Source organism: Leucoraja erinacea, chromosome 9 (genome assembly GCF_028641065.1).
Source record: "Leucoraja erinacea ecotype New England chromosome 9, Leri_hhj_1, whole genome shotgun sequence".
NCBI lineage: Eukaryota > Metazoa > Chordata > Chondrichthyes > Rajiformes > Rajidae > Leucoraja > Leucoraja erinaceus.
In genome coordinates, this window is record NC_073385.1 from 64,999,644 (window position 1) to 65,027,594 (window position 27,951).

Genomic DNA, 27,951 nt, shown 5'->3' on the forward strand with positions numbered 1-27,951 from the left:
TTTAACTACCAAATGACAAGCAGCACCTGTATGCTAATCTTTAGTGCTTCATACACTCTGAATTTCAGATTCCTTTGCTATGTTTTGGAGTCTCTCTATTTAAATAATATTCTAATATTCGTACCAAAATGGAAAACCCCACATTTCCACACATTACATTTCTTAAATAAAGCTTGTAAGTTGTTAAGATTCCAGCACTAGTTCATATGGCATAGTATTAGTTACTGACTGCCAGCCCGTTAAGGGGCTGTCCCACTTGGGCGACCTAATTGACGACCTCTGCCGAGTTTGCCCGTGACTCATACTCGCAGCATGGTCGTCACGAGGTCATAGGTAGGTCGTAGCAGGCCGTGATGCTAGTCGTAGGTACTCGTACCATCAAGTAGGTTGGTGTGTTTTTCTAGCATGATGAAAAATGTCCACGAGTAAAAGGAGTCGTGAATTAAGTCGGGAAAGTGGGACAGGCCCTTTCCTCTAGCTTTTTGTGTCTATCTTCGGTTTAAACCAGCATCTGCAGTTCCTTCCTACACGTCCCCCTGCACCTACACCAAATCTGAGACCCGCAGGGCAGTGGAGCTAAACTGGTGACTGGGGGCGGGGGATGAGTGGGCAGAGAAGTGGCAGATGGAATACAATGTAGCAAAGTGTGGAGACATGTATTTTGGTGGTAGGATTAAAGTCATAGACTTTGTTCTAAATGGGGAGAGAATGCATAAATTATAGTAGTGTTGGTGAAGGATTCCCACGAGGTTCACTTGCAAGATGAATCGGTAGTAAGGAAGGCAAACTCAATGCTTGCGTTGATATCAAGAGGAATAGCATACAAAAACAGGGATGTAATGCTGAGGCTCTAGAAGGTGTTTGTCAGGCTGCATTTGGAGCATGTGAGCAATTTTAGGCACCATATCTGAGAAAGGATGTGCTGGCCAGAGGTTTACGAGTATTATCCCAGGAATGAGTAGGTGAACATTGAGCGTTTGACAGCACTGGGCCTGTATTCGCTGGAGTTTAGACTGATAAAGCCCCTGTCCCACTGTACGAGGTAATTCACAAGTTCTCCCGAGTTTTCCCCTGATTCGAACTCGGAGAATGTCCGTAGCAGGTCCGTAGGAGTTCGTGGATGTCTCGTAACGGCTCGTAATGCTAACAGTAGGTATAAAAAGTAACAATTTTTTTCATCACGAGTATTTTTTCACTTGTGGACATTCTTTGCTGGGATGTAAAAACGTCACGAGCTACCGAATGCCCCTACCGTTAGCATTATGGGAAAGATGGTGTCAAGCTGGAAAGGGTACAGAGAAGATTTATGAGGGTGTTGCCAGAACTCGAGGGCCTGAGCTATTGGGAGAGGTTGAGCAGGTTGGGACTTTATTGCTTGGAGTGCAGGAGAATCATGGGTGATCATATAGATGTGGGGGTGGGGGAGAGAGAGAGGGAGAGAGTGAGGGGGAGAGAGAGGGGGTGCTGAGAGGGGGGTGCTGCTGAGAGGGGGAGCAGGCAGGGGGGGAGGGAGTGTGGAGGGTGGAGGGAAGAGGGTAGGGGGTGTGGAGGGGAGGGGGTTTAGGGGAGGGAGGGTGGGGGAGTGGATGGAGGGGGGGAGGAGAGAGAGAGAGAGGGGGGGGGGGGGGGTGAAGAGAGGGGGAGGGGGGGGGTAGGGGGGAGGGGGGAGAGAGGGGAAGAGAGAGGGTGTGCTGAGAGGGGGGTGAGATGAGGGGAGGGGGAGAGGTGGGGAGCGGGGAGGGGGAGGGAGGGTGGAGGGAAGGGGGTAGGGGTGTGTGGAGGGAATGGGGGTTTTAGGGGAGGGACGGTGGGGGAGGAGATGGAGGGGGAGAAAAAGAGGGGAGATAGGAGGAGGGGTGGGAGAGGAGGAGGGGGGGAGAGAGAGAGGGGGGGGGAGAGAGTAGAGGGGGGAGAGGAGGGGAGAGGGGGGGGGGAGAGGAGAGGAGAGGGGGGGGAGAGGGGGGGGAGAGAGGGAGGAGAAAGAGAGAGGGATAGGGAGAGACAGGTGGAGAGAGAGAGAGTGCCTTTTTTACTCAACCCAAACCCAAACAACCAATTGCAGGCAGTGCTATTTTACTTCGAACTATCTATATTTTCATTTTTCAAACCAAGTTAAGGGTACTCACTGTGCTGTAGACATTTGTTCAGTGTCATTCAGAGCTCAGTGACAGAGACTAATTGACAGAGCTCCAGTTTGCAGAGATTAATTGAGGCACACCACTTCCTGATTTTATAGTCCCTCTCCCTCCTACCAGCAGGAGCAGCAGAGAGAATGGGGAATTTTGTAAAAACATTAATACACCTGTCATTTTTCATCGACAGGAAAAATCCTCGGCACTCATACGGCGGAGGGGGGCTCTGAGCGAGGTGGCCAAAAATGGCGGCGTTCTCTCAGAAATCGCAGCACAGATGGCCAAAACCGGTCAAGAACAGACTTTTAGTAATATATAGATACACACATAAATAACAGATAAAGTGCAATGGGCTGTTTAACAATCAGAGTTTTGTTTGAGTTAAGTTTAATAGTCTGATGGCTGTGAGGAAGCAGCTATTCCTGAACCTGGATGTTGCAGATTTCAGGCTCCTGTAAAATGGAGCCAATGTGATGTTCGATATGCATCTCAATGTGTTTTGCCCCTTCTGTGGCAGCTGAAAGCTGGATCTCCCGTCCCCAGCCCCCAGGAGCTGCTGGGCAAGATCCTCATCAAGAACAAGAAGAATCAGGTTGCTGACAACAGGTGCCAGGAGATGAAGAGGAGGAAGAGCATGGACTCCGTGGCTGAGGAGGCAGCGTCCGGGGAAACATCGCAGACAGGTACAGCCTTCTCTTCCCACTGGCTGCTCTGATGCAAGTTGGATAGGCTGGGACGTTGGAGTATCATGTTCACAAGTTATTGTCATGTTGCAGTTGCATAAGACGTTGGTGAGGCCGTGTTTAGAACGTTGTGTTTCGCTCTGGGCACCATGTTGTAGGAAAGATATTGTCAACCTTGAAAGGGCTCAGAGAAGATTTATGAGGATGTTGCCAGGTCTAGAGGGTGTGAGCTGTAGGGAGAGGTTGAGTCGGCTGGGTCTCTATTCCTTGGAGCGCAGGAGGATGAGGGGTGATCTCATAGAGGTGTATAAAATCATGAGAGGAATAGATCGGGTAGATGCACAGAGTCTCTTGCCCAGAGTAGGGGAATCGAGGACCAGAGCAATTAGGTTCAAGGTGAAGGGGAAAAGATTTAATAGGAATCTGAGGGGTAACCTTTTCACACAAAGGGTGGTGGGTGTATGGAACAAGCTGCCAGAGGAGGTAGTTGAGGCTGGGACTATCCCAACGTTGAAGAAACAGTTAGACAGGTACATGGATAGGACAGATTTGGAGGGATATGGACCAAGCGCAGTCAGGTGAGATGTTGGCCCGTGTGGGTAAGTTGGGCCGAACGGCCCGTTTCCACACTGTATGACTCACAAAATTAGGCCATTCAGCCCATCGAGTCTACTCCGCCATTCAATCGTGGCTGATCTCTGCTTCCTAACCCCATTCTCCTGCCTTCTCCCCATAACCTCTGACACCCGTTCTAATCAAGAATTTGGCTTAAAAATATCCATGGACTTAGCCTGCACAGCCTTCTGTGGCAATGAGTTCCACAGATTCACCACCCTCTGACTAAAGAAGTTCCTCCTCACCTCCTTTCTAAACGAGCGCCCTTTAATTCTGAGGTTCTGACCTCTGGTCCTAGACTCTCCCACCAGTATCGGAGGCTAAGGGGTGACCTGGTTGAGGTGTACAAGATCGTGAGTGGCCTGGATCAGGTGAATGCTCACAGTCTTTTTCACAGTGAAGGCCGTAAGGTATATCAGCATTACAGAGATTTTAATGTGTCCCACTCACAGGTGTGAGGTGTGTCTGTGTGTCAACGTGAGGGGTGCAGCCAATTGTCACAGTGATAGGGGTGTGTGCAGCAGCGCCTCGCCCGTGGTCCCGTCGGTCGGCAGCCCGGCCAGCTGTCCGACCTTCGAACCTTCGCTTACCGCCGACACCACCGATCATCGGTTCATGAGTTGGTTGGGGTGCCGGGCCAAAACTCCTCAGCTGGCCCGCCGGCTGGGCTTTGTGTGCAGTCCAGCACCCGGGCCAACTCATCATTCACCCAGCCACGGCCGAGTCGGTCAACGCATTGCCGTCGGGAATCTGTCCCTTATTTTGACCTTTTGTCCCTTATTTGGGAGTGAGAAAGTTGGCGACCCCAGGTGTATCAGTGTTACAGTGTGGGGTGTATTGGTGTTGCAGTCACTGATATTAGGAGATCAGTCCCTCCTCCACCATGGTTCTCCCACTAGTTTCACGGTCCTCCTGATTATATTTTGTTGATTAGAAACATAGGAACATAGAAATTAGGTGCAGGAATAGGCCATTCGGCCCTTCGAGCCTGCACCGCCATTCAATATGATCATGGCTGATCATCCAACTCAGTACCCCGTACCTGCCTTCTCTCCATACCCTCTGATCTCCTTAGCCACAAGGGCCACGTCTAACTCCCTCTTAAATATAGCCAATGAACTGGCCTCGACTACCCTCTGCGGCAGAGAGTTCCAGAGACTCACCACTCTCTGTGTGAAAAAAGTTCTCCTCATCTCGGTTTTAAAGGATTTCCCCCTTATCCTTAAGATGTGACCCTTTGTCCTGGACTTCCCCAACATCGGGAACAATCTTCCTGCATCTAGCCTGTCCAACCCCTTAAGAATTTTGTAAGTTTCTATAAGATCCCCTCTCAATCTCCTAAATTCTAGAGAGTATAAACCAAGTCTATCCAGTCTTTCTTCATAAGACAGTCCTGACATCCCAGGAATCAGTCTGGTGAACCTTCTCTGCACTCCCTCTATGGCAATTGTATGCCTCATTGTCATCTTCCCCTCAGCTGACACCAAACCATTCTTAATTTTCCGCGATCGCCATCCCCTTGGCGTGCAGGGCCCATCACTGTGTTACACTGAGGTCTACATGATACATCAGTGGCGAGTGTGGACTGTGAGGGTTTGACGCTGCAGGGTGCATCGTCAGCGCTGGTCCCGGGCAAACAAAGCACTCTAGATGACTCACGCTGGCTGGGGAAGCGAACAATACCTGGCAGGCAGCCTGTGATCTTTGGCAAGCACGTCCGCATTGAATGTCAACAGTATCTCTTCTAGTTTTTGTCCCCTATCCCTCAAGCATTCGTCTGGATGGTGCAAACATGAACGGCCCCTGTGCCAACGATTTATAATCCTCCGGCGTTATATTTCCAGCCCTCCAGGCTGCACGTTACATACACGCTGGACAAATACAAGGACTCAGACCTCTGCACACTATATTCTGGATTCCCTCACCAGCCTGACTTTTAGTTACAATCTCCAGCCCCTCTGCCACCCATGCTTCAATGAAAAAAAATCCAGTTTATCCAACCTCTCAATAGACAATAGGTGCAGGAGTAGGCCATTCGGCCCTTCGAGCCAGCACCGCCATTCAATGTGATCATGGCTGATCATCCACAATCTGTACCCCGTTCCTGCCTTCTCCCCATATCCCCTGACTCCGCTATTTTTAAGAGCTCTACCTAACTCTCTCTTGAAAGCATTCGCCTCCACTGCCTTCTGAAGCAGAGAATTTCACAGATTCACAACTCTCTGGGTGAAAAGGGTTTTTCCTCATCTCCATTCTAATTGGCCTACTTCTTATTCTTAAACTATAGCCTCTAGTTCTGGACTAGCACAACATTGGGAACATGTTTCCTGCCTCTAGTGTGTCCAATCCCTTAATAATCTTTCGTGTTTCAATAAAATTCCCTCTCATCCTTCTAAATTCCAGAGTGTACAAGCCCAGCCGCTCCATTCTATCAACATATGACAGTCCCGCCATCCCGGGAATTAATCTGGTGAACCTACTCTGCACTCCCTCAATAGCAAGAATGCCCTTCCTCAAATTTGGAGACCAAAACTGCGCGCAGGTGTGGTCTCACTAGGGCCCTCTCCTTGTAGGTAAAGATAGACACAAAATGCTGGAGTAACTCAGCGGGACAGGCAGCACCTCTGGAGAGAAGGAATGGGTGACGTTTCGGACCGAGACCCTTCTTCAGACTCACCTTATAGCTCAAGGCTGCGAGCCCAGCAAACATCCTTGTGGATAAACAAGGAACTGCAGATGCTGGTTTACACAAAGTGCCCGAGTAAGTCAGTGAGTCAGGCAGCATCTCTGGAGAACATGGATAGGTGATATTTCGGGTTGCACTAGTGGTGAAGAAAGCTGGAAGAGAGGAGGGGCAGGACAAAGCCTGACGTAATAGGTGAAATGTGTGTAGGAAGGAACTGGTTTACACTGAAGATAGACACACAATGCTGGAGTAACGCAACTGGACAGGCAGCTTCTCTGGAGAGAAGGAATGGGTAATGTTTCAGGCTGAGATATTTCTTTCCACCTGAAATGTCACCCGAAACGTCTCCCATTCCTTCTCCCCATAGATGCTGCCTGTCCCGCTGAGTTACTCCACTACTCCAGCAATGTGAACACAGGTGATGGGAATTTTCACAGACAAATAGTTGGGCAAAGGCCAGAAATGGAAAGAGAGAAAGAGTGACACAAAAGTATTGCATTTTGAAGCTGGATTCCAGGTGTTGCACAGGGGAGAGAGGGGGTGGGAGAGAAGGGGGAGGAGTTTTGAAGTTACCTAAAATTGGAGTTCAATGGGGTGTAAGCTGCCCAAGTGGAATATGAGGTGCTGAGGTGCTGTTTCTCCAGATTGTGGCCTCTCTATGACAATGGAGAAAGGCCAGTGTGGAAATGTGAAGAGGAGTTAAAATGGTTGGCAACCCGGAGATCCCGTAGACCTTGATGGACTTGGCTCATGTGTTCAGCGAAACGGTTCATCGAGCCAGCGCCTGGTTTCGTTGGTGTACAGGAGGCCATGTTGGGAACACCAGATGCAGTAGATTTGTTAGAGGAGGTGAGGATATCCTAATGAATCCCTTTCTAACTTAAGGACATCCTTCTACGAGCTGGGGGGCGTGAACTGCATACACTACTGCCAGTGTAGTTTTACCAACCACTTGTACAGGGCATCATGATGTATAGGTTTTGTGGTCAGACCGGTTTCCAGTGAAGGCAGGTGTGCCAAACACTTCCTTCAGCACATGTGTCCACCTGACTCACCAACTTTAGGGAACTTTGCACCTGTACTCCCCGTTCTTTCTGCACTGCATCACTCTCCAGGGCTCTAGTTTCGTTATTTTTAGTTAGGAGATACGGTACAGCCCACCAAGTCCACACTGACCTGTGATCCCTGCTCCTGGAGTATTGTGCGCAGTTTTGGTCTCCAAATTTGAGGAAGGACATTCTTGCTATTGAGGGAGTGCAGCGTAGATTAATCCCCGGGATGGCGGGACTGTCATATGTTGATACAATGGAGCGGCTGGGTTTGTACACTCTGGAATTTTGAAGGATGAGAGGGAATCTTATTGAAACATAAGATTATTAAGGGTTTGGACACGCTAGAGGCAGGAAACATATTCCCGATGTTGGGGGAAGTCCAGAACCAGGGGCCACAGTTTAAGAATAAGGGGTAAGTCATTTAGAACGGAGACGAGGGTTGTGAATCTGTGGAATTCTCTGCCTCAGAAGGCAGTGGAGGCCAATTCTCTGGATGCTTTCAAGAGGGAGTTAAATGCCCCTGTCCCACTTAGGAAACCTGAACGGAAACCTCTGGAGACTCTGCGCCCCACCCAAGGTTTCCGTGCGGTTCCCGGAGGTTGCAGGTGGTTGCCGGAGGTTGCAGGTAGTGGAAGCAGGTAGGGAGACTGACAAAAACCTCCGGGAACGGCACGGAAACCTTGGGTGGGGCACAAAGTCTCCAGAGGTTTCCGTTCAGGTTTCCTAAGTGGGACAGGGGCATTATTAGTTAGAGCTCTTAAAGATAGGGGGATATGGGGAGAAGGCTACTGATTGTGGATGATTAGCCATGATCACAGTGAATGGCGGTGCTGGCTCGAAGGGCTGAATGGCCTACTCCTGCACCTATTGTCTATTGTCTATTAACACTACCCTACACACACTAGGGACAATTTTACATTTACACCAAGCCAGTAACCTACAAACCTGTACGTCTTTGGAGTGTGGGAGGAAACCCGAAGATCTCAGAGAAAACCCACGCAGGTCACGGGTAGACTGTATAAACTCCGTACAGACAGCTCCCATAGTCAGGATCGAACCCGGGTCTCTTGTGCTGTAGGCAGTAACTCTATCGCTGCGCCACCCAAGCACCCTGCTCTACCATTTACTGTCTAAGTCCTGCCCTGGTTTGACATACCAGGGATAAATTCCATTTGACATTCCTTGGTCCACCTTCCCAAATGATCTAAATGCCATTGTAAACTTGGATATCCTTCCTCACAGTTCACTGTGCAAATGTACTGATGATGTTAAGCACATTGCCGTCCAAATCTTTCATGTACATAACAAACAGCACCGACTACTGCAGCACTCCACCGGTCACATCAGAAAACAACCCTCCACAACGACACTTTGATTCCTTCCTCCAAGACAAACTTGAATCCAATTGGTAGCTCCTCTTGGATTTCATGCAATGTAACTTTCCAGATTAGCCTACCATGTGTCACTTTGTCAAAAGCCTTGTTCATGCTCAGAAAGACAATGTCTACTGCCCTGTCCTTTTGACCAGTCCCCTTGTTCACCCCCTTCAAAAGCTTTCTCACTGTGAACGCTAATATACCAATACCCCTGACTGTGCACTGATACACCCCATGCTCCTCAGTACTTACTTACTTACTTATTGCTTATTATGCCTCTGGGCATGTAAGGCAGCAACAAAGTTCCTCCACTCCTGTCTGTTCTGGGCTAGCTTCTGGACACTACCCCAGGTCAGGGCTAGCATCTGTCGATAGCCCTGGAGGCCCATCACGCCCAGCAGTGTTGATTCCTTCAGTTGCTGTTTCCATAACATATTTGTTTTACGAGACAGGGTTGTGAGCCCTATGCTCAACCTCCAACCTGGAGGACCAATGGATCGCTCTTCGTCTCGCCTCTACCCTTCCACCTGTCTAGCACGGGAGACCCTAACAGGAGACAAATCTCCCTCTGGCATAGCTCTAGGGGTCACTGAGACACACAAGCTCCCCGACCACGACAAGGTTGCAATCCAACAGGGAAACGCTGCTCAGTGACACACTGATACACCCCACACTGTAACACTGATATACCTCACACTGTAACACTAATATACCCCACACTGATATACACCCCACACTGTAACACTGATATACCTCACACTGTAACACTGATACACCCCACACTGTAACACTGATACACCCCACACTGTAACACTGATACACCCCACACTGTAACACTGATACACCCCACACTGTAACACTGATACACCCCACACTGTAACACTGATACACCCCACACTGTAACACTGATACACCCCACACTGTAACACTGATACACCCCACACTAACACTGATACACCCCACACTGTAACACTGATACACCCCACACTGTAACACTGATACACCCCACACTGTAACACTGATACACCCCACACTGTAACACTGATACACCCCACACTGTAACACTGATACACCCCACACTGTTACACTGATACACCCCACACTGTAACACTGATACACCCCACACTGTAACACTGATATACCCCACACTGTAACACTGATACACCCCACACTGTAACACTGATACACCCCTCACTGTAACACTCAAGATTCAAGAGAGTTTGTCATGTGTCCCAGATAGGACAATGAGACTCTTGCTTTGCTTTAGCACAACAGAACATAGTAGGCATGAATGCAGAACAGATCAGTGTGTCCATATACCATTGTGTAAATATATACACACATCAATAACTAAAACGGGTAAAGTGCAAATAAACTGATAATGGGCTGTTAATGCTCAGAGTTTTGTTTGAATTGAGTTCAAACCAATTGATGGCTGTGGGGAAGTAGCTATTCCTGAACCTGGATGTTGCAGTCTTCAGGCTCCTGTACCTTCTACCTGAAGGCAGCGGGGAGATGAGTGTGTGGCCAGGACGGTGTGGGTCCTTGATGATGCTGCCAACCACTGATACACCCCACACTGTAACACTGATATACCCCACATTGTAACACTGATATACCCCCCACTGTAACTCTGTATTGTGTAGCTGCTGATAGTTTTTTTCTTTGGACCATTCCAGGTGAAACTGAAGAGCAGTGTGAAAATGAGGAGGAGCAGGAGCCCATTGATCAGGAAGACGAGGAAGAACATAAGAAGAATGCATCCGATGAGGTACGAGAAGTTGCATTTCACAATGTGGGTCGACGTGCGTCAGCCTCATGTTGCAATGGGAAGATGCTGGTGAATCCTGGTCTGGGAACATTCTTCTCAGTCCCGTTGGATCAGCCCGTCTATGGGGCATGACTCAGTTGTCACTCTGAAGGCCATCAGGTTCTTGCAAATCACAAATGTTTCAGCGTACCTTTTCCGGAAGCTGGGCAGTTGCCGTATCCTTGATCGGGCATGCCCTGATCCCCACCGCGCCAGTCCAACTCAATGCCCTCTGCAGCAGCCATTGTGCCCTCACTTACGTGCCATTGTAACCGTGCATGCAGTTCTGCTGTTGATTCCCTAACAAACCTCGCATTATAGAAAGTCGCATTTAAATAAGCATTCATGTCGATGGGGGAAATAGCTGGGCAAGAGAGCTTCAGACTTGCAGTGACTATTTGTTTCCAGAAGGATTGTCAAACATAAATTTCAATTTTAATGGCTACAAGTTTATTTTTGTCACTGCAAGCTAAAATACTAAAGGGGCTGCAGGCTGCATTGTGTAAGAGGGCTTCGGTGCACAAGTGTCAATAGAGGTGATTGCTTATCAATTTCAACAGCCTCCCGTATGAAGTGACGATGGTCCAATGGCAGTTTATTGTCATATGTACCAAACTATAGATAAATTCCTTTCTTGTATTCACTTCAGTGGATGTCTCACTGTACATAGGCACAATCATACTTAACATAGATCGTAGTTCCGTACAGCACAAGAACAGGCCCTTTGGCCCACGATTTCCATGTTGAACATGATGCCAAGACCAAAGGTAGACAAAAATGCTGGAGAAACTCAGCGGGTGCAGCAGCAGCATCTATGGAGCAAAGGAAATAGGCAACGTTTCGGGCCGAAACCCTTCTTCAGACCATCACGTATCTATTGGCTCAGAGCCCACATCCCTCCATTCCCTTCCCTGCGCATCCACCACCAGGGGCAGTAGAGATGTAAAGTCTGATCAAAGATAGTCTGAGGGTCACCAATGAGGTGGATAGTAGTTCAGCACTGGTCTCCGCTTGTGGTGGATTGATTTAGTTGCCTGATAACAGCTGGGAAGAAACTGCCCCTGAATCTGGAGGTGTGCGTTTTCACACTTCTATACCTTTTGCCTGATGGGAGAGGGGAGAAGAGGAAGTGGCCAGGGTGTGACTGGGCCTTGATTATGCTGCTGATGTAAAATCTTGCTGTAACGGTGTCGGGACGAGCATGCCTGGGACAGACGCACGATGCTGGAGTAACTCAGCGGGGACAGGCAGCTTCTCTGGAGAGAAGGATGGGGGAGACATTTCGGGTCGAGACCCTTCTTCATTCAGATGCTGCCTGTCCCGCTGAGTTATTCCAGCATTTTGTGTCTACCTATAGTTTTATTCTCCTTATTTAAGGAACAAGTTCCTTTCTTGGGAAGCTGTTCACGTGAGGCATGAACTTGAATGTGGGTCTATCTTCCTGAAACAAAGAGAGCCCGATCACGGTTGTTAGCGGGATGCAGAAAGGGTGTTTCTGATCATCAGACATGATCATGGGGCTATTTAGAATTTGAGAGAGATTCAGGTTGAGGGTCCATTTGGGAGATGAGGAGGAACTTCTTTCATAGATCTGTGAACCTTTTGCATTCTTTACCGCAGAGGGAGCTCTGGGGATTGAGACATTGAATGGTGTGCGGAAGTTTGTGGAATTCCCGGCCTCAGAAGGCGGTGGAGTCTGATTCTCTGGATGCTTTCAAGAGAGAGCTAGATAGAGCTGTTAAAGATAGCGGAGTCAAAGGATATGGGGAGAAGGCAGGAACTGATTGTGGATGATCAGCCATGATCATATTGAATGGCGGTGCTGGCTCGAGGGGCTGAATGGCCTACTCCTGCACCTATTGTCTATTGAATGTGGTCAGAGCAGCGGGAAAAGATAGACACTCGGAGGGTGGGTTCAAAGTGATGGAAAACAAGTTGAGGATATAACCAACAGCATGAACTGATCTTACATAATGGTAGAGCGGACCTGAAGGCCTCTGGGCCTACATTCTGCTCCTATTTCCCATGTTTTTAAGGAGGGCGAGGGCATCTGACACATGGGTAACCCCCCTCAATTCACACACCCTTCTGGTTACATTGGCTAAAACCTACTGTTGCACTCTGTTAAAAAACACTTTAAAACGCTCCACGAAGATCGGGCAAGGCAACCAAGACTTTATTGAAGAGCGTGATCACTGGGAGCAATCTGGGAGATTCCTCACCAACCAAAGATTTGTTTGCTCCTTACGGGAGTCACGGTGGCGCAGCGCTAGAGTTGTTGCCTTACAGCGCTATTCTGACTATGGGTGCAGTCTGTACGGAGTTTGTACGTTCTCCCCGTGACCTGCGTGGGTTTTCTCCGAGATCTTCGGTTTCCCCCCACACTCTAAAGATGTACAGGTTTGTAGGTTAATTAGCTTGACGTATGTGTAAATTGTCTCTAGTGTGAGTGGGAAAGTATTAATGTGCGGAATTAATGTGTTGAAAATTTTCGGCGACCTGCAACGACCTATGACGGATGCCGGCAGTCGCTGAAAAAGTCGCGCAAGTGGGACAGGCCCTTAACTGAGGAGCATCTTGTACTTATTGCTTTTGTTTTTTCCTGATAGGGGACTGCTGGTCAGGAAGTGAGAGCATATGCGGAGATGTCTAGTCTGGTGAACTACATTCAGCCCGTGAAGTTTGACTCTTTTGAGCTCTCCAAGGGTAAGATATCCAATATTCCTGGCAACTTGTTTCATTTAGACACAAGGAAACACAGATCGTGAATAGTGAAAGGCTTGGATAGAGAGGATGTTTCCACTAGTGGGAGATTCGAGGACCAGAGGTCAAAGCCTCAGAATTAAAGGACATTCCTTTGGGAAGGAGATGAGGTGGAATTTCTTTAGTCAGAGGGTGGCGAATCTGTGGAATTCATTGCCATAGAAAGGCTGTGGAGGCCAAATATTTAAGGCAGAGATAGATAGATTCTTGATTAGTACAGGTGTCGGGGGTTATGGGGAGAAGGCAGGAGAATGGGGTTAGGAGGGAGATAGCCATGATTGAATGGCGGAGTAGATTTGATGGGCCGAATGGCCTAATTCTGGTCCTATCACTTATGAACATGATGCGATGCTGTTTTACCAAAAAAGACACAAGGTGCCACAGTCGTCGATGAGAGGTGAGGACTCTATATTTCTCCCAGTGGCTTCACATATACGCCTCTTCTAATCGCACGTGTAGGAAGTAACTGCAGATGCAGGCTTACGCTGAAGAGGGACACAAAATGTTGGTGTAACTCAGAGATGCTTGCTGTCCTGCTTAGGTACTCCAGCATTTTGTGTTTATCTTTTATTCTCATTCCTTATCTCATATTTTTTGTCTTTTTATCTCTGGCCTTTGTCCACCCATCTGCCATCTGCCAATAACCCCCCCCCCCCCCCCCCCCCCCCCCCCCCTCACCACCCACCCCCCCCCCCCCCCCTCATTTGCCAGAGATAGACACAAAATGCTGGAGTAACTCGTCAGGACAGGCAGCATCTCCGGAGAGAAGGAATGGGGGCGTTTCGGGTTGAGACCCTTTTGCTGGGCTTTGTCCCGCCCCATCTCTCTGCCAGCTTTCTCCCCCCTACTAGAATCAGTCTGAAGAAGGGTCCTGACCTGAAACCCTACCCATTCACGTTCTCCAGAGATGCTGCTGAGTTACTCCGGCACTTTGTGTCGTATTCGGTTTTATTTACGGGCCTGTCGCACTTGGGCGATTTTTTTTTTTAGGCAACGACTAGTTTGTCACCACTTGTTCGCTGGTGGTAGCCGTGAGTAGTCTCCTCAGTTGCACAAAAAGTTGTACTGTATTTCTGGTCGTCGCTAAATTTTCAACATGTTGAAAAAACTTTAGCCGACAGCGGGTTTGACGCCAATGAGCGTAGCTTGACTTCTCCTGACGTAGGTGCTGTCGTAGGTTGTCGCCAGGATGACGTAGGTCGTCGCTATGTTTTTCGGCGACCTGCTACGACTATGACAGTCGCCTAAAAAATCGCCAAGTGGGACAGGCCCATTACTGGGGCTCTTTTCCCTGAGGCAGAAAAGAATGGAGAGCACCCTAACATAATACCTTTAATACTGCAAGCAGATTTGATGAGGTAAAAGAGAAAATTGATTGCACTCATAGGGTAGACTAGAATTCAAAGGTATCAAAGGTATTTTATTGGTCACATTCACATACACCCAGGTGTAGTGGCTTCTTGCCATTTTGCAGCACACAAAAAACGAATACAGACATAACACCAATGAGAGTCTTAAACACAAAGAACATCCCCCCACAATGGCTCCCACCATGAGGGAAGGCACAAAGTCCAGTCCCCATCCCCAGTTCACCCATAGTCGGGCCTATTGAGGCCTCCACAGTTGCCTCTACGGAGGCCCGATGTTCCAGGCCGTTCTCGCCGGGTGATGTTGCTCCAGCATCGGGAGAGTCCTCACAGCGGCTTGGGAACCCTGGAATGGCCGCCTCCGTACTGGAGGCCGCGGCTTCCGAAGCCGACAAGGCCGCGCCAGATGGAGCTCCACAACTGGCGATCTCATCTAGAGATCCCAGGCTCCCGATGTAAAGTTCGGCGCCACCGCCCGCAGCTCCGCGATGTTGTTCCCGGCGGTCTCAGCTCACCGGAGCTCTAGCGCAACGACCCAGGCAAGGCATCGCCCGCTCCACGATAGCTCTCCAGCGCTGTGCCGCCACCGAAGCCGAGGTTCTGGGCGGTCCCCGACAGGAAACACCGCTCCAGGCCCGCTGGTAGGCCGCGAGGACGGGTCGAAGCTGCAGCCCGGAGAAAAGCTGCCTCTCCGACCAGGTAGGGACCCTGAAAGGTAGTTTCCCCCTTCCCCCTCCCCCCACATAAAAAAGTCTAGACCTCCAAACAAAACACTTTAACTAACTAAAAATAAAAATAAAACGGTGAAAAGACAGACAAACTGCTGGCTGGGCAGCCGCGCACAGGACAGCGCCCCCTATATACCTGGAGGTTATATAAATAGAAATACATTAGTGAATCCAATGATAAATTCAGGAGTAACTTTTTTAACTAGTGTTTATCATTTGGACCCACTATTGATACATTTAGGGGGTTTATTGTCATGTGTTCCAGATAGGACAATGAAATTCTTGCTTTGCTTCAGCACCACAGAACATAGTAGGCATAAATAAATACAGAACAAATCAGTGTGTCCATACATCATAGAATATATATATATATATATATATATATATATATATATATACACACACACACACATAAATAAGCAGATCAAGTGCAATAGGCTATTAAAGTTCAGAGTTTTGTTTGAGTTGAGTTTAATAGTCTGATGGGTGTGGGGAAGTAGCTATTCCTGAACCTGGATGTTGCAGATTTCAGGCTCCCGTACCTTCTACCTGAAGGTAGCGGGGAGATGAGTGAGTGGCCAGGATGGTGTGGATCCTTGATGATGCTGCCAGCCTTTTTGAGGCAGCGACTGCGATAGATCCCCTGGATGGTAGGGAGGTCAGAGTCGATGATGGATTGGGCAGTGTTTACAACTTTTTACAGTCTTTTCCGCTCCTGGGCGCTCAGGTTGCCGAACCAAGCCACGATGCAACCGCTCAGCATGCTCTCTACTGTGCACCTGTAGAAGTTCGAGAGAGTCCTCCTTGACATACCGACTCTCCGTAATCTTCTCAGGAAGTAGAGGCGCTGATGTGCTTTCTTTATAATTGCATCAGTGTTCTGGGACCAGGAGAGATCTTCAGAGATGTGCACGCCCAGGAATTTGAAGCTCTTGACACTTTCCACCATCAACCCGTTGATATAAACGGGACTGTGGGTCCCCATCTTACCCCTTCCAGTCCACAATCAGTTCCTTGGTTTTGCTGGTGTTTAAGGCCAGGTTATTGTGCTGGCACCATTTGGTCAGTCGGTCGATCTCACTTCTATACTCTAACTCGTCCCCATCAGTGATACGTCCCACAACAGTGGTGTCGTCGGCGAACTTGATGATGGAGTGTTGAGATTGTTGAAGGGTCTCCACACACAAAATGTCACCCATTCCTTCTCAACAGAGATGCTGCCTGTTACTCTGGCCTTTTGTGTCTATCTGAGATGTTGAATGGAGTTGAGTGAAGAAACATAGGTGGATGCTTCCAGGGAGGTTAAACACTTCATGGAAACTTTGAGCTGCATAGTCTGTTTTTCATTTACTTTGTTCATTTTTGGGGGTTTAGATGTTGCTGGAGACTGGCGTTTATTGCCTGTTCCTAGTTGCCCATGGCGTGGAGTCTCCTAATCCACTCCAGTCCGCATTGAAGAGTCGATGGCTTGGGTGTGTCTGGAGTCGCACGTTGGCAGAGTAAAGGGCCTGTCCCACTTGGCCGTCATTTTGAACGCGTACCAAAATCCTGGGGAGCCACATGCGACCGCGCGTCACTGCCTATGTCACCACGCACCCTGCGCGCGTAATACGCACTATGCGTGCATCGCATGCGTGTCACGGTGCGCGCGTTGTGCGTCGTGACGCGTAAATGCTGTCGTGTAAATTACGCGCAAATGACGGCCAAGTGGGACGGGTCCTTAAAGAGGACAAATAACTGGTGTAAACCAGATGGGTGTTTACAACCTAGGAGATTGCTGGTGCCTATTGCAGGCACGCTGAAGCACAGACAAGGCACCACCACTGCTGGCTATGCAAAATCTTCCAGCTTCACTGAAAGGATATGCAAACCGACATCATCTCCCAGGTCGACATCAACGTCGTAACGTTTGCATCTCCCCTATCTCCATCCCTCCCCCACCCACGTTGCACCAGCTTCAATGTTGTCTTGTTGAGTCTCATTGTAACTCATTCTCACACAGCCAACAATGGCCTGTTTCCTTTATCATCGTCACTTTCATTCATTTGTTCAATATCTCTCTACATCACCGTCTATATCTCTCGTTTCCCCTTCCCCTGACTCTCAGATTGAAGAAGGGGTCTCGACCCGAAACATCACCTACTCCCTCTCTCCGGAGATGCTGCCTGACCCGCTGAGTTACTACAGCATTTTGTGTCTATCTTCAGCACTGAGGCTCCAGTTACACTCAGTAGGTATTGGACAGGCCATGTCATTTGCAAGCCTGACGTCAAACTCATTGACACTTGATTCTAAGCTCTGTCTTCAATGTGACTGAGGAAAAGATTCAATGGTGTGTTCAAAGCTTCCTTGAAGAAATGCGATGCACCCACTGGTGGAAAGATTCGGAGGGATATGGATGTAAGGTGTATTGAATTGAATTGAATTGAATTCCTTTATTGTCATTCAGACCTTACGGTCTGAACGAAATTTGTATGTATAAGTTGGGCTTGTTCACGTGCTGTATGTACCTAAGGCTCCATGATGCCTGGGAATCTCTGACATTTGACCCCACCAAGGGGTATTCTAGGCGATATTAGGTCTGTGCATCAGGAACCCACAGAAGCCCTGTGGAAATGGTGGAATGAACCTCGCAAGATAGACACAAAGTGCTGGGGTGACTCAGCGGGTCAGGCTGCGTCCCTGGAGAAAATGGATAGGTGACGCTTCGGGTCAGGATCCTTCAATGTTGATAAAGGTTGTAGTAACTCAGCAGGTCAGGCCGCATCTCTGTAGAAAATGGCTTCACAAGCTCCCCGCTGACTGCATCATTAGGCAGTTCCCACTCTATCTGTGGATGAAAGTCTGTGGATCTGACATTGGTTTCATCAGCTCATGAAATCAGAATGGGCGCAAGTCATTCTCAAGATAGACACACAAGGCAACATCTCTGGAGAGAAGGGATTCGGTGACGTTTCGGGATGAGACCCTTCTTCACTCATTTTCAATCCCACGGAAGAAAATATCAGTCGTTTTTTGTATTTCTTAAAACTTTGGATTAGTAATATAATCATGGTAGAATTTGAACTCAGGAGCCTGCTTCATCATGGCTGATCTAATCTTATACTTTTAGTCTAGTTTAGGGATACAGTGCGGAAACAGGCCCTTCGGGCCATCAGTCTGTGCCGACCTGTGATCCCCACACATTAACACTATCCTACACACACTAGGATAATTATCATTTATACCAAGCCAATTAACCTACAAACCTGTATGTCTTGGGAATGTGGGAGGAAACCAAAGATCTCGGAAAAAATCCATGCAGGTCACGTGGAGAACGTGCAAACTCCGTACAGACAGATACATGGTAAAATAAAATGACATATAACAGTGAGTTGCATTTATTCACACTCTCTGCCTGAATGTGCATCCTATGATTCACACTGAAGTCCTTCTCATTTCCTTGACTGTGGAACTTTTCACTAGTTGACTATTCCGAGTCTATAATAAAGGTTTGAGTAGAAGCTATGTAATCATTTACCAAAGTCACTGTTCAGTAGCTTGGTTTAGTTTAGTTTGGAAATACAGTGCAGAAATAGGCCCTTCGGCCCATCGAGTCCGCGCTGACCAGCGATCCCCGCACATTAATTTTAAGGCAAAGATGGATAGATTCTTGATTAGTGCGGGTTAAGGGGAGAAGGCAGTACAATGGGCTTAGGAGGGATAGATAGGTCAACCATGGTTGAATGGCGGAGTAGACCGGATGGGCCGAATAGCCTAATTCTGCTCCTATCACTTTATGATCCGTAGTCGGGATCGAACCCGGGTCTCTGGCGCTGTAAGGCAGCACCTCGACCGCTGCGCCACCGTGCCACAGCTATCTCCACATCCCATTATTTACAACTCCCTCAACACCGCCTTGACACTCTTATAGTTAAACGCCTGCCAGTCTCCACCTTAACTATAATCAATGACTCAGCCCCTGGAGGCAGAGGTATTCAAAGATTTATCACCCTCTGAGACAAGAAATTCATCCTCACCTCTGTGAGGTGAGAGAGGCAATCCCCGCACATTAACACTGCCCTACACACACACACACTAGGGACAATTTACATTTATACCAAGCCAATTAACCTTCAAGCCTGTACGTCTTTGGAGTGTGGGAGGAAACCGAAGATCTCAGAGAAAACCCACGCAGGTCACGGGGAGAACGTACAAACTCCGTACAGACAGCACCCGTAGTCAGGATCGAGCCCGGGTCTCTGGTGCTGTAAGGCAGCAACTCTACCGCTGCGCCCTTGCGCCATCTGACTATCCAGACTATCAGATCCTTACAGTATTAATAACGTCATATTGCTCCGTTCTTGATAACCACCCTGTTGACAATTCAGAAGAAAGCCACGTTAGTGGCTAATCATAGGATGCAGACAAGCAGAGCGGGTGAGTTGCATTTATTCACACTCTCTGCCTGAATGTGCATCCTATGATTCACACTGAAGTCCTTCTCATTTCCTTGACTGTGGAACTTTTCACTAGTTGACTATTCTGAGTCTATAATAAAATCAAACGCTCATTTTTATAACCACAATGTCCTTAAAGTTTAAGGGTGCCATGTTGACACAGCAGTATATAATGCATAGTAACACATTACCCAATTTGGGGAATCGAGGAGCAGAGGACAAGGGGAAAAGATTTAATAGGAATCTGAGGGGTAACATTTTCACACAAGGGGTGATGGGTGTGTGGAACACGCTGCCAGAGGAGGTAATTGGGGCAGGTACAGGTTAAGAAACAGTTAGACAGATACATGGTTAGGGCAGGTTTGGAGAGATATGGACCAAATACTGGCTGGTGGGACCAGTGCAGCTGCAACATGTTGGGCAAGTTGGGCCGAGGAGCCAGTTTCCACTATGACTCTGTGACTATGAAAAAAGTTACTAACTTAATCTGGCTTCTTCATTTGCAGAAAGAAATCGATCTTACATCATCTCATCCTTCACCGAGACCAAAGCGCTGGACATGCTCATCAAATTTTGCCTTGATTTTGTTGAGTATCTTTTCAAAAGCTCTACACGAAACAATACTTGACCCATACTTGATGCAGCCGGTTAATGCAAACTTTTATTAGACAGAAATAGCTTAGATTTTAGGTTGAAAGCAGCACAGCAGTTCAGTTTAGTTTATGCCACGTGTACCGAGGTACAGTGAAAAGCTTTTGTTGCGTGCCACCCTGTCAGAAATACATGATTACAGTCGAGCCATTTACAATGTACAGATACATGATAAGGGAATATCATATTTAAAGTAGGAAAAGTTGCTGATGGAGTAGAGATTTTCAGGGGGTTGAGAGAAATGAGAGGTATCAGGGGTTATGGGGAGAAGGCAGGAGAATGGGGTTAGGAGGGAGAGATAGATCAGCCATGATTGAATGGCAGAGTAGGTTTGATGGGCCGAATGGCCTAATTCTGCTCCTATCACTTATGACCTTATGGGATTTAAGAGTGTGGAGCGATTGCAATATGTGATTGTAGATCTACTTCTGTGGATAGCACGCAAATAGTCGCCTGGGTTGGTAAAATATGAAGGTGCAATTTGTAAGTTTGGAGGGATATGGACCAAACGCAGGCAGGTGGGACTAGTGTAGCTGGGACATGTTGGCCGGTGTGGGCAAGTTGGGCCGAAGAGCCTGTTTCCACACTGTATCACTCTCTATAGCATTATTGGCTGCATGGGTCGATCTTCTTTGAGTTAATTTGCCAATTAGTCTGGTCGCTTTATTTGACATTGTTTCTAGTCTCACTGAAATGTCTCCCTGGTTTGCACTGGGACAAAATAATATTTTGGTTTCCTGTTCACCCACCACCATATTGTTCTCAATCCCTGGAGCCCAAGTTCTTTGCTCGCTGGATTCCCAAGTCCGATTTACCTTTCTACCCTTCCCTTTCCCCGAGCCTTCCAATATCTCAAGCCCTCCTCTTTCCCCCCTTATTCTCCTTGCTGCTTGTTCTCCCTTTGCCTCACCCTCTTCACTGTTGCCAGGTTCAAGGGCCTGTCCCACTTGGGCGTATTTTCCGCGTCATTTACAGGTCACGATGCACGACGCGCGCATGGTGAGCAAATACGCACGCATTGTGCGAAGTGACGTAGGCAGTGACACGTGGTCGCGCGCTGCGCCCCAGTATTTAGGGATGTACAAAATCTTCGTGCACCATCAGCGTGACCCGCAAATGACCGTCATGTGTCTCCCTCCCTCCTACCCATCTTTGCCTGCTCCACCCTCATCCCAATTCATCTCATTTCGAAGATGGCCTCTCCAATTTGGGATGCTGAGAAGCTTGCCCTATCTCCTCCTTCTCCTCACTGCGCTCTCTTCTTCTCATACCCCAAGTCTGCTCCCGTGAAGGTGTCTCTATGTTCACCTTTATTGAACGAGATTGGAACCCGATCTCCATGAGTGTGCAACGTTCACTGCACCTAGTTCCTCCCAGCTTCAGTGAGGCTGGCTCGCATCTCAAAGGTCTCTCAGTTCCTATACAACCCACACAGATACAACAAGAGACAAATGAGTCGCATTTACCCCAAGGGGACGAGAATGGATTCCTCAAACTACATGCCTCATGTCTTCTGGAATACTGGCTGTCAGATGGTGGCTCTGAACTTCCAGACATCAGGTGAGTTTCAAAGCCGAGATTGGTTTCAGGCCCTTGGTTCCTTGTCATTAAAAGCTGGATCATAGAAGGAAGGAAAGATGTGTCTGGCATGGTTCATAGTGTAAAACTTAGTCAGAGGTTTGACTGAGGTTTAAGGTGAAGGGGAAAAGATTTATTAGGAATCTGAGGGTTCACTTTTTCACCCAGAGGGTGGTGGGTGTCTGGAACAAGCTGCCAGAGGAGGTAGTTGAGGCTGGGACTATCCCAATGTTAAAGAAACAGTTAGACAGGTACATGGATAGAACAGGTTTGGAGTGATATGGGCCAAACGCAGGCAGGTGGGACTAGTGTAGCTGGGACATGTTGGGCGGTGTGTGTGTGCAAGTTGGGTCAAGGGGCCTGTTTCCACACTGTATCATTCTATGACTCTATGCTTTAAAGGAGGAGAGAATCGTGCCAAGGTTTGGGGAGGTGGGCGGGAGGATTATGGAGACGAGTGAGGGCCCATGTGATGGACATTGGATATATTGGCAAGTGATAGCACAGTAAACATTAATTAAAAGGTTGAAGCAGATAAATGAAGGAAGTAGATTAAAGAGCAAATGCATCAGGTTAATGAACGGTTAATTGAAGTTAAAGTTTAGGTTAACTAATGCTTCAGTAGGAGAAGCAATGAGATTAACATAAGAATAATAACAATAAAGTTATTTATGTGACGCCTGATAATATCGAGGTTAGCTAATTCTCTCCAATCTAGGCATCATTCTAGTAATTCTTGTCATTGAGCTATATAGCACAGAAAACCACCAGGGGAGCCGCACGATGGGCAGCCCCGCCAACAGTCTGTCTGTTTTTTCATCTTTTAAAACATTTTTAGTGTGTTAAAAGTTCATGTAAATGTTCTCCGGTTGGTTTTATGTGGGGGAGGGGGTGGGAATCGGGTGAAACTTTTTTTCAGTTTCTTACCTTACCGGAGGCGCAATTATTTTCTGGATCGTGTTCTCCGGTCTCTCTGCGGCCTACCATCGATGGAGCTGGAGGCCTCCTCGGAATGACCTTGGGCCCCACCGTGGGCCGTGGACTTACATCGGAGCGATCCCTTGCCTGGGAGCGCTCCGACAGTGGCCTGCGGACTTTACATCGGGAGCTCGCAGTCTCGGGAGAGGCCGTGGATGTCGGGAAGTTCCAACGTCACGGAAGGTTCGACCAGCCCCGATGCGGGGTCTGATCGCCGGCGCAGGGGAGCTGACATCCCCCCGATACAGGAGCTAATCGCCCTGATGCGGCGGGCCAAAACGCCGCCGGCTACGGGAGTCAAGATTGTCCCGTCAACGGATGGCTCGAGGCCCCCGACTGTGGGAGAGCAAAGGGAAGCAATTTAATTTTTTTTCACCTTCCATCACAAAGAGGAATGTGGAGGAGTCACTGTGGTGGATGTTTATGTTAAAATGAGTTTTGTGTGTTCCGTTGCTTTTTATTTGTATGACTGACTTGGCAAAATAAATTCCTTGTATGTTGCAAAACATACTTGGCTGATAAAGTATGATTGTGATTGTGATTGAAAAGACGGCACGGTGTCTCAGCGGTAGAGTTGCTGCCTTTCAGCGCCAGAGACCCAGGTTCGATCCCGACTACGGGTGTTGTCTGTATTAAGTTTGTACGTTCTCCCCGTGACCTGCGTGGGTTTTCTCCGGATGCTTCGGTTTCCTCCCACACTCCAAAGACGTACAGGTTTGTAGGTTAATTGGCTCGGTATAATTGTAAATTGTCCCCGGTGTGTGTAGGACAGTGTTAGTGTGCAGGTCGGCGCAGTCTCGGTGGGCTGAAGGGCCTGTTTCTGCTCTGTATCTCCAAAATTAAAACCTAAACTATTTTGAGGAAGACTTTTAAAAACGACCAGGGAAAAGGATTAAAATTAGAATTAACAATAGAGTATCAATAGGGTATTCAGCCCACTGAGTACCTGATGCAGGTATAGAGTCATGGAGTTATCCAGCACAGAAACAGGCATGTGGCTCACTCAATCATGCCAACCAAGATGTTTGTCTGAGCAAGTCTCATTTGCCCTGAGTTTAGCCTACATCCCAAACCCTTTCCTATCCATGTAACTGTTCTCATGTATTTTTAACTTTAGTTTTTACTTTTAAGGAGACAGTGCAGATACAGGCCCTTTGGCCCACCAAGTCCGGACCGCCCAGCAATCCCTGCACATTAACACTATCCTACACACACTGGGGACAATTTACACTTATACCAAGTTTCCAACCCCAAGCCAATTATCCTACAAACCTGCACGTCTTTGGGGTATGGGAGGAAACCGAAGATCTCGGAGAAAACCCACACAGGTCAAGGTTCAAGGTTCAAAGTTCAAGGTCTTTTACTGACACGGGGAGAACGTACGAACTCCGTACAGACAGCACACGTGGTCGCTGTCGGGATGGAACCCGGGTCTCCGGCGCTGCAAGCGCTGTGAGGCAGCAACTCTACCGCTGCGCCACCGTGACGCCCATTTAATTGTGCTCACCTCTACAACTTCCTCTGGAAGCTCGTTTCAGGCACCCACCATCCTCAGTCTGACCCCCAACATCACCTATCCATGTTCTCCTGAGATACTTGCCTAACCGCTGAGTTACTCCAGCACTTTGTGTGAAGATGCTGCCTCTCAACTCTCTTTTAAATCATTCCCCACTTACCTTAAACCAATACCAATACAAAGTGTTAGTATCCTCTTTAAACTGGGGAAAAGACTTGGTAACCTTTCACCTTATCTATCTATGCTCCTCAGGATTTTATATCTATTGATAAGAACCTCAACATCCTGCACACCATTGGAAAAAACTCCTTATCATCCAATCCTGATATCCTGATGTATCTTGTCTGCCATCTTTCCAGCTTAATAACATTGTTCCGACAGTGGGGCGACTATACTGCACAAAGTACTCCAAGTGTAGTCTCATCAACGACGTGTTCAGTTACAGCATGACATCCCAACTCATTGCCCTGTCTGATAAAAACAAGCATGGCAGATATGTTCATCATCACCCCATCTGCCCGTATCACCACTTTCATGCAACCATGCTCCTACATCCCTAGATCTCAAGTTCAAGTATCAAGTTTACATGTGTTGTCACATGCACCAATTGGTACAGTGAGAGTTGTGTTACCATACAGCCACACGAATAAAAAGAACATAACACACGATAGAATTTAACATAAACATCCCCACACAGCGGAATCAAAGTTTCCCACTGTGAGGGAAGGCACCAAAGTTCAGTCCTCCTCCCCTTTGTTGTTCACCCGTGGTCGGGGCCTCCCAAGCCCCCCCGCAGTCACCGCTACAGGCGGCCCGATGTTCAGGCCCTCTCGCCGGGATGATGGAATTCTGACGGCAGAACGGAAGAACATTCTCAGCGGCTCTCTGTTCTAGGGCACTGTCCAGGCCCGACTGTTAAATGTGCATGTCCTACCCTGGTTGAATTCATTTAATTTAATTTAATGTATCGAAATGCTTGTCGGAGTTAAATTCCATTTGCCATTTCTTCACCAACTTCTCCAGTTCAACTACATAGAATAGAATAAAATGCCTTTTATTGTCATTCAAAGAGCTTGGTTTGAACGAAATTGCATTTTTTCAGTCTTAACATTACAAAAAACCCAAGACCCACACTTAACACAGTTTACACAAACATCCATCACAGTGAATCTCCAACACCTCCTCACTGTGATGGAAGGCAAAAGTCTTATAGCTTCCCTTTGTTATTCTCCCGCGGTCCAGCAGTCCAACTGCTGCGTCGAGGCGAACTGGGGCTCCCGATGTTAAAGCCCCCGGCGGGCGATGGTAAGTCCCACGACCGTTATGCCGCGCCGGGCGATGTTAAGCCCCACTCCAAGTCATTTCACCCCGCGATTCCCGCAGGAGAAATTGCCGTTTTGGGAGCTCCGAAAAACGGTCTCCCACCAGGGACCTGTTGCATATGTAGAGTCGTCTTCACAGGCTCAATATCATATGTATATCTCTATAGCTGTGTGTAGGAAGGAACTGCAGATGCTGGTTTAAAGCGAAGATAGAAACAAAATGCTGGAGTAACTCGGTGGGACAGGCAGCATCTCCAGATAAAAAGAATAGCTGAAGTTTCGGGTCGACACACTTATTCAAAGTCTGAAGAAGGGTCTTGAACCGAAACGTCACCCATTCCTTCTCTCCAGAGATGCTGCCTGTCCCACTGAGTTACTCCAGCATTTTGTTTCTATCTTTGGTTTAAACCAGCATCTGCAGTTCCTTCCCTTCCTACACACAGCTATAGAGATATACGTATGATTGTGAGACATATTGAGCCTGTGAAGAAGACTCTACATATGCAACAGGTCCCTGGTGGGAGACCGCTTTTCGGAGATCCCAAAACGGCAATTTCTCCCGCGGGAATCGCGGGGTGAAATGACTCGGAGCGGGTCCTAACATCGCCCGGCGCAGCATAACGGCCGTGGGACTTCCCATCGCCCGCCGGGGGCTTTAACATCGTGAGCCCCAGTTCGCCTCGACGCAGCAGTTGGACTGCTGGACCGCGGGAGAAGAACAAAGGGAAGAGATAAGACTTTTGCCTTCCATCACAGATGCAGGTGTCACTACTGCCGATCCTGCACCCTCGGATGCGATCTCTGATATGGTGCTCGGTGTATAATTACTGACCCAGTAGCTCCAAATGTTCGAAACATTCGAAAAACGTTCCCAATGTTGGGCGAGTCCAGAAACAGGGGCCTCAGTCTTAGAATAAAGGGGAGGCCTTTGAAGACTGAGGTGAGAAAATTTTTTTTTTGTTGTGTATTTGTGGAATTCCCTGCCACAGAGGGCAGTGGAGGCCAAATCACTGGATGGATTTAAGAGAGAGGTAGATAGGGCTCTAGGGGCTAGTGGAATCAAGGGAGAAGGCAGGCACGGGTTATTGATTGGAGACGATCAGCCATGATCACAATGAATGGCAGTGCTGGCTCGAAGGGCCGAATGGCCTCCTCCTGCACCAACTTTCTATGTTTCTATGTAGATTTCAGTCAGTCTTGATTTGGTAGACTTCTTGATTGAGATTTGATCTCTGCTTCATTCCTTTAGATATCCCCATGCAGCTAAACAATTCATGCTTCGAGTTCAATGGTCGTTGTGGCTACATTCTGAAGCATAAACTGCTGCGATGCCTGGACAAGAAGTTTGACCCTTTCACCGAAGATCAGATAGATGTGATCGCACCAAGCACGTTGTCCATTTTGGTAACGCTTGCATTTTATAACACTTCAAGATTACTTTCACCAATGTTCCACGAGTGAATTATGGAACATTAAAGGGGATTCCCTCTTCAAACACCAGCTGTTTTAGATACTGTCTTTTCCTTGTAAGGTTCAGGATAAGGCTTGATGGGGCTGTCCCACTGTACGAGCTCATTCAAGAGTTCTCCCGAGTTTCCCCTGATTCGAACTCGGAGAATTACGGTAATAGCTGCTCGTAGATACTCGGGGCTCTCGTGGACATTTTTCAACATGTTTTCATGAGCTTACCGCCTTTCCAGAGTACCTACCGTTAGCGTTACGAGCTGCTAAGAGATGTCCCCGAACTCCGACGTACCCGCTACGTACATTCTACGTGCTTACCACGAGTTTGATTTTTTTTTAAACTCGTGAGAGCTCTTGAATTACCTCGTACAGTGGGACAGGCCCTTAACTCAGCGAGACAGGCAGCATCTCTGGAGAGAAGGAATGGGTGACGTTTCGGGTCGAGACCCTTCTTCAGACTGAGAATATAGGGAGAGGGAGACAAAGAGATAAGGAAGGGCAAGGTGTGAAAACGAGGCATCAAAAGAGTTGAAGTTGAAGGACAATGTAGAATAGATCATTGTTAGCTGAGAGAAGGTGACAAGAAAGAAAACAGAGATAAAATATAATGGGGGACAGTCAGACTGGTTGGAGAACTGGGAAGGGCAGGGATGGAGAGAGAGGGGGAGCAAGGGTTACTTGAAGTTAGAGAAGTCAATGTTCATACTGCTGGGGTGTAAGCAAAATATGAGGTGCTGTTCCTCCAATTTGCGCTGGGCCTCACTCTGACAAAGGAGGAGGCCCAGGACAGA

The 27,951-nt window shown here is 48.1% G+C and overlaps 1 protein-coding gene across 1 annotated transcript in view; it reads left to right on the forward strand.

The window, feature by feature from the left end:
• LOC129700502 (1-phosphatidylinositol 4,5-bisphosphate phosphodiesterase beta-2-like) overlaps positions 1-27,951 on the forward strand; it is a 149,257-nt gene that overhangs the window by 61,269 nt on the left and 60,037 nt on the right. Inside the window, exons 14-19 of the mRNA XM_055641056.1 lie at positions 2,650-2,815; positions 10,224-10,315; positions 12,964-13,060; positions 20,158-20,242; positions 21,738-21,862; positions 26,946-27,100. Coding sequence (XP_055497031.1) covers positions 2,650-2,815; positions 10,224-10,315; positions 12,964-13,060; positions 20,158-20,242; positions 21,738-21,862; positions 26,946-27,100 — 720 coding nt within the window. The remainder of the gene's footprint in view (positions 1-2,649; positions 2,816-10,223; positions 10,316-12,963; positions 13,061-20,157; positions 20,243-21,737; positions 21,863-26,945; positions 27,101-27,951) is intronic.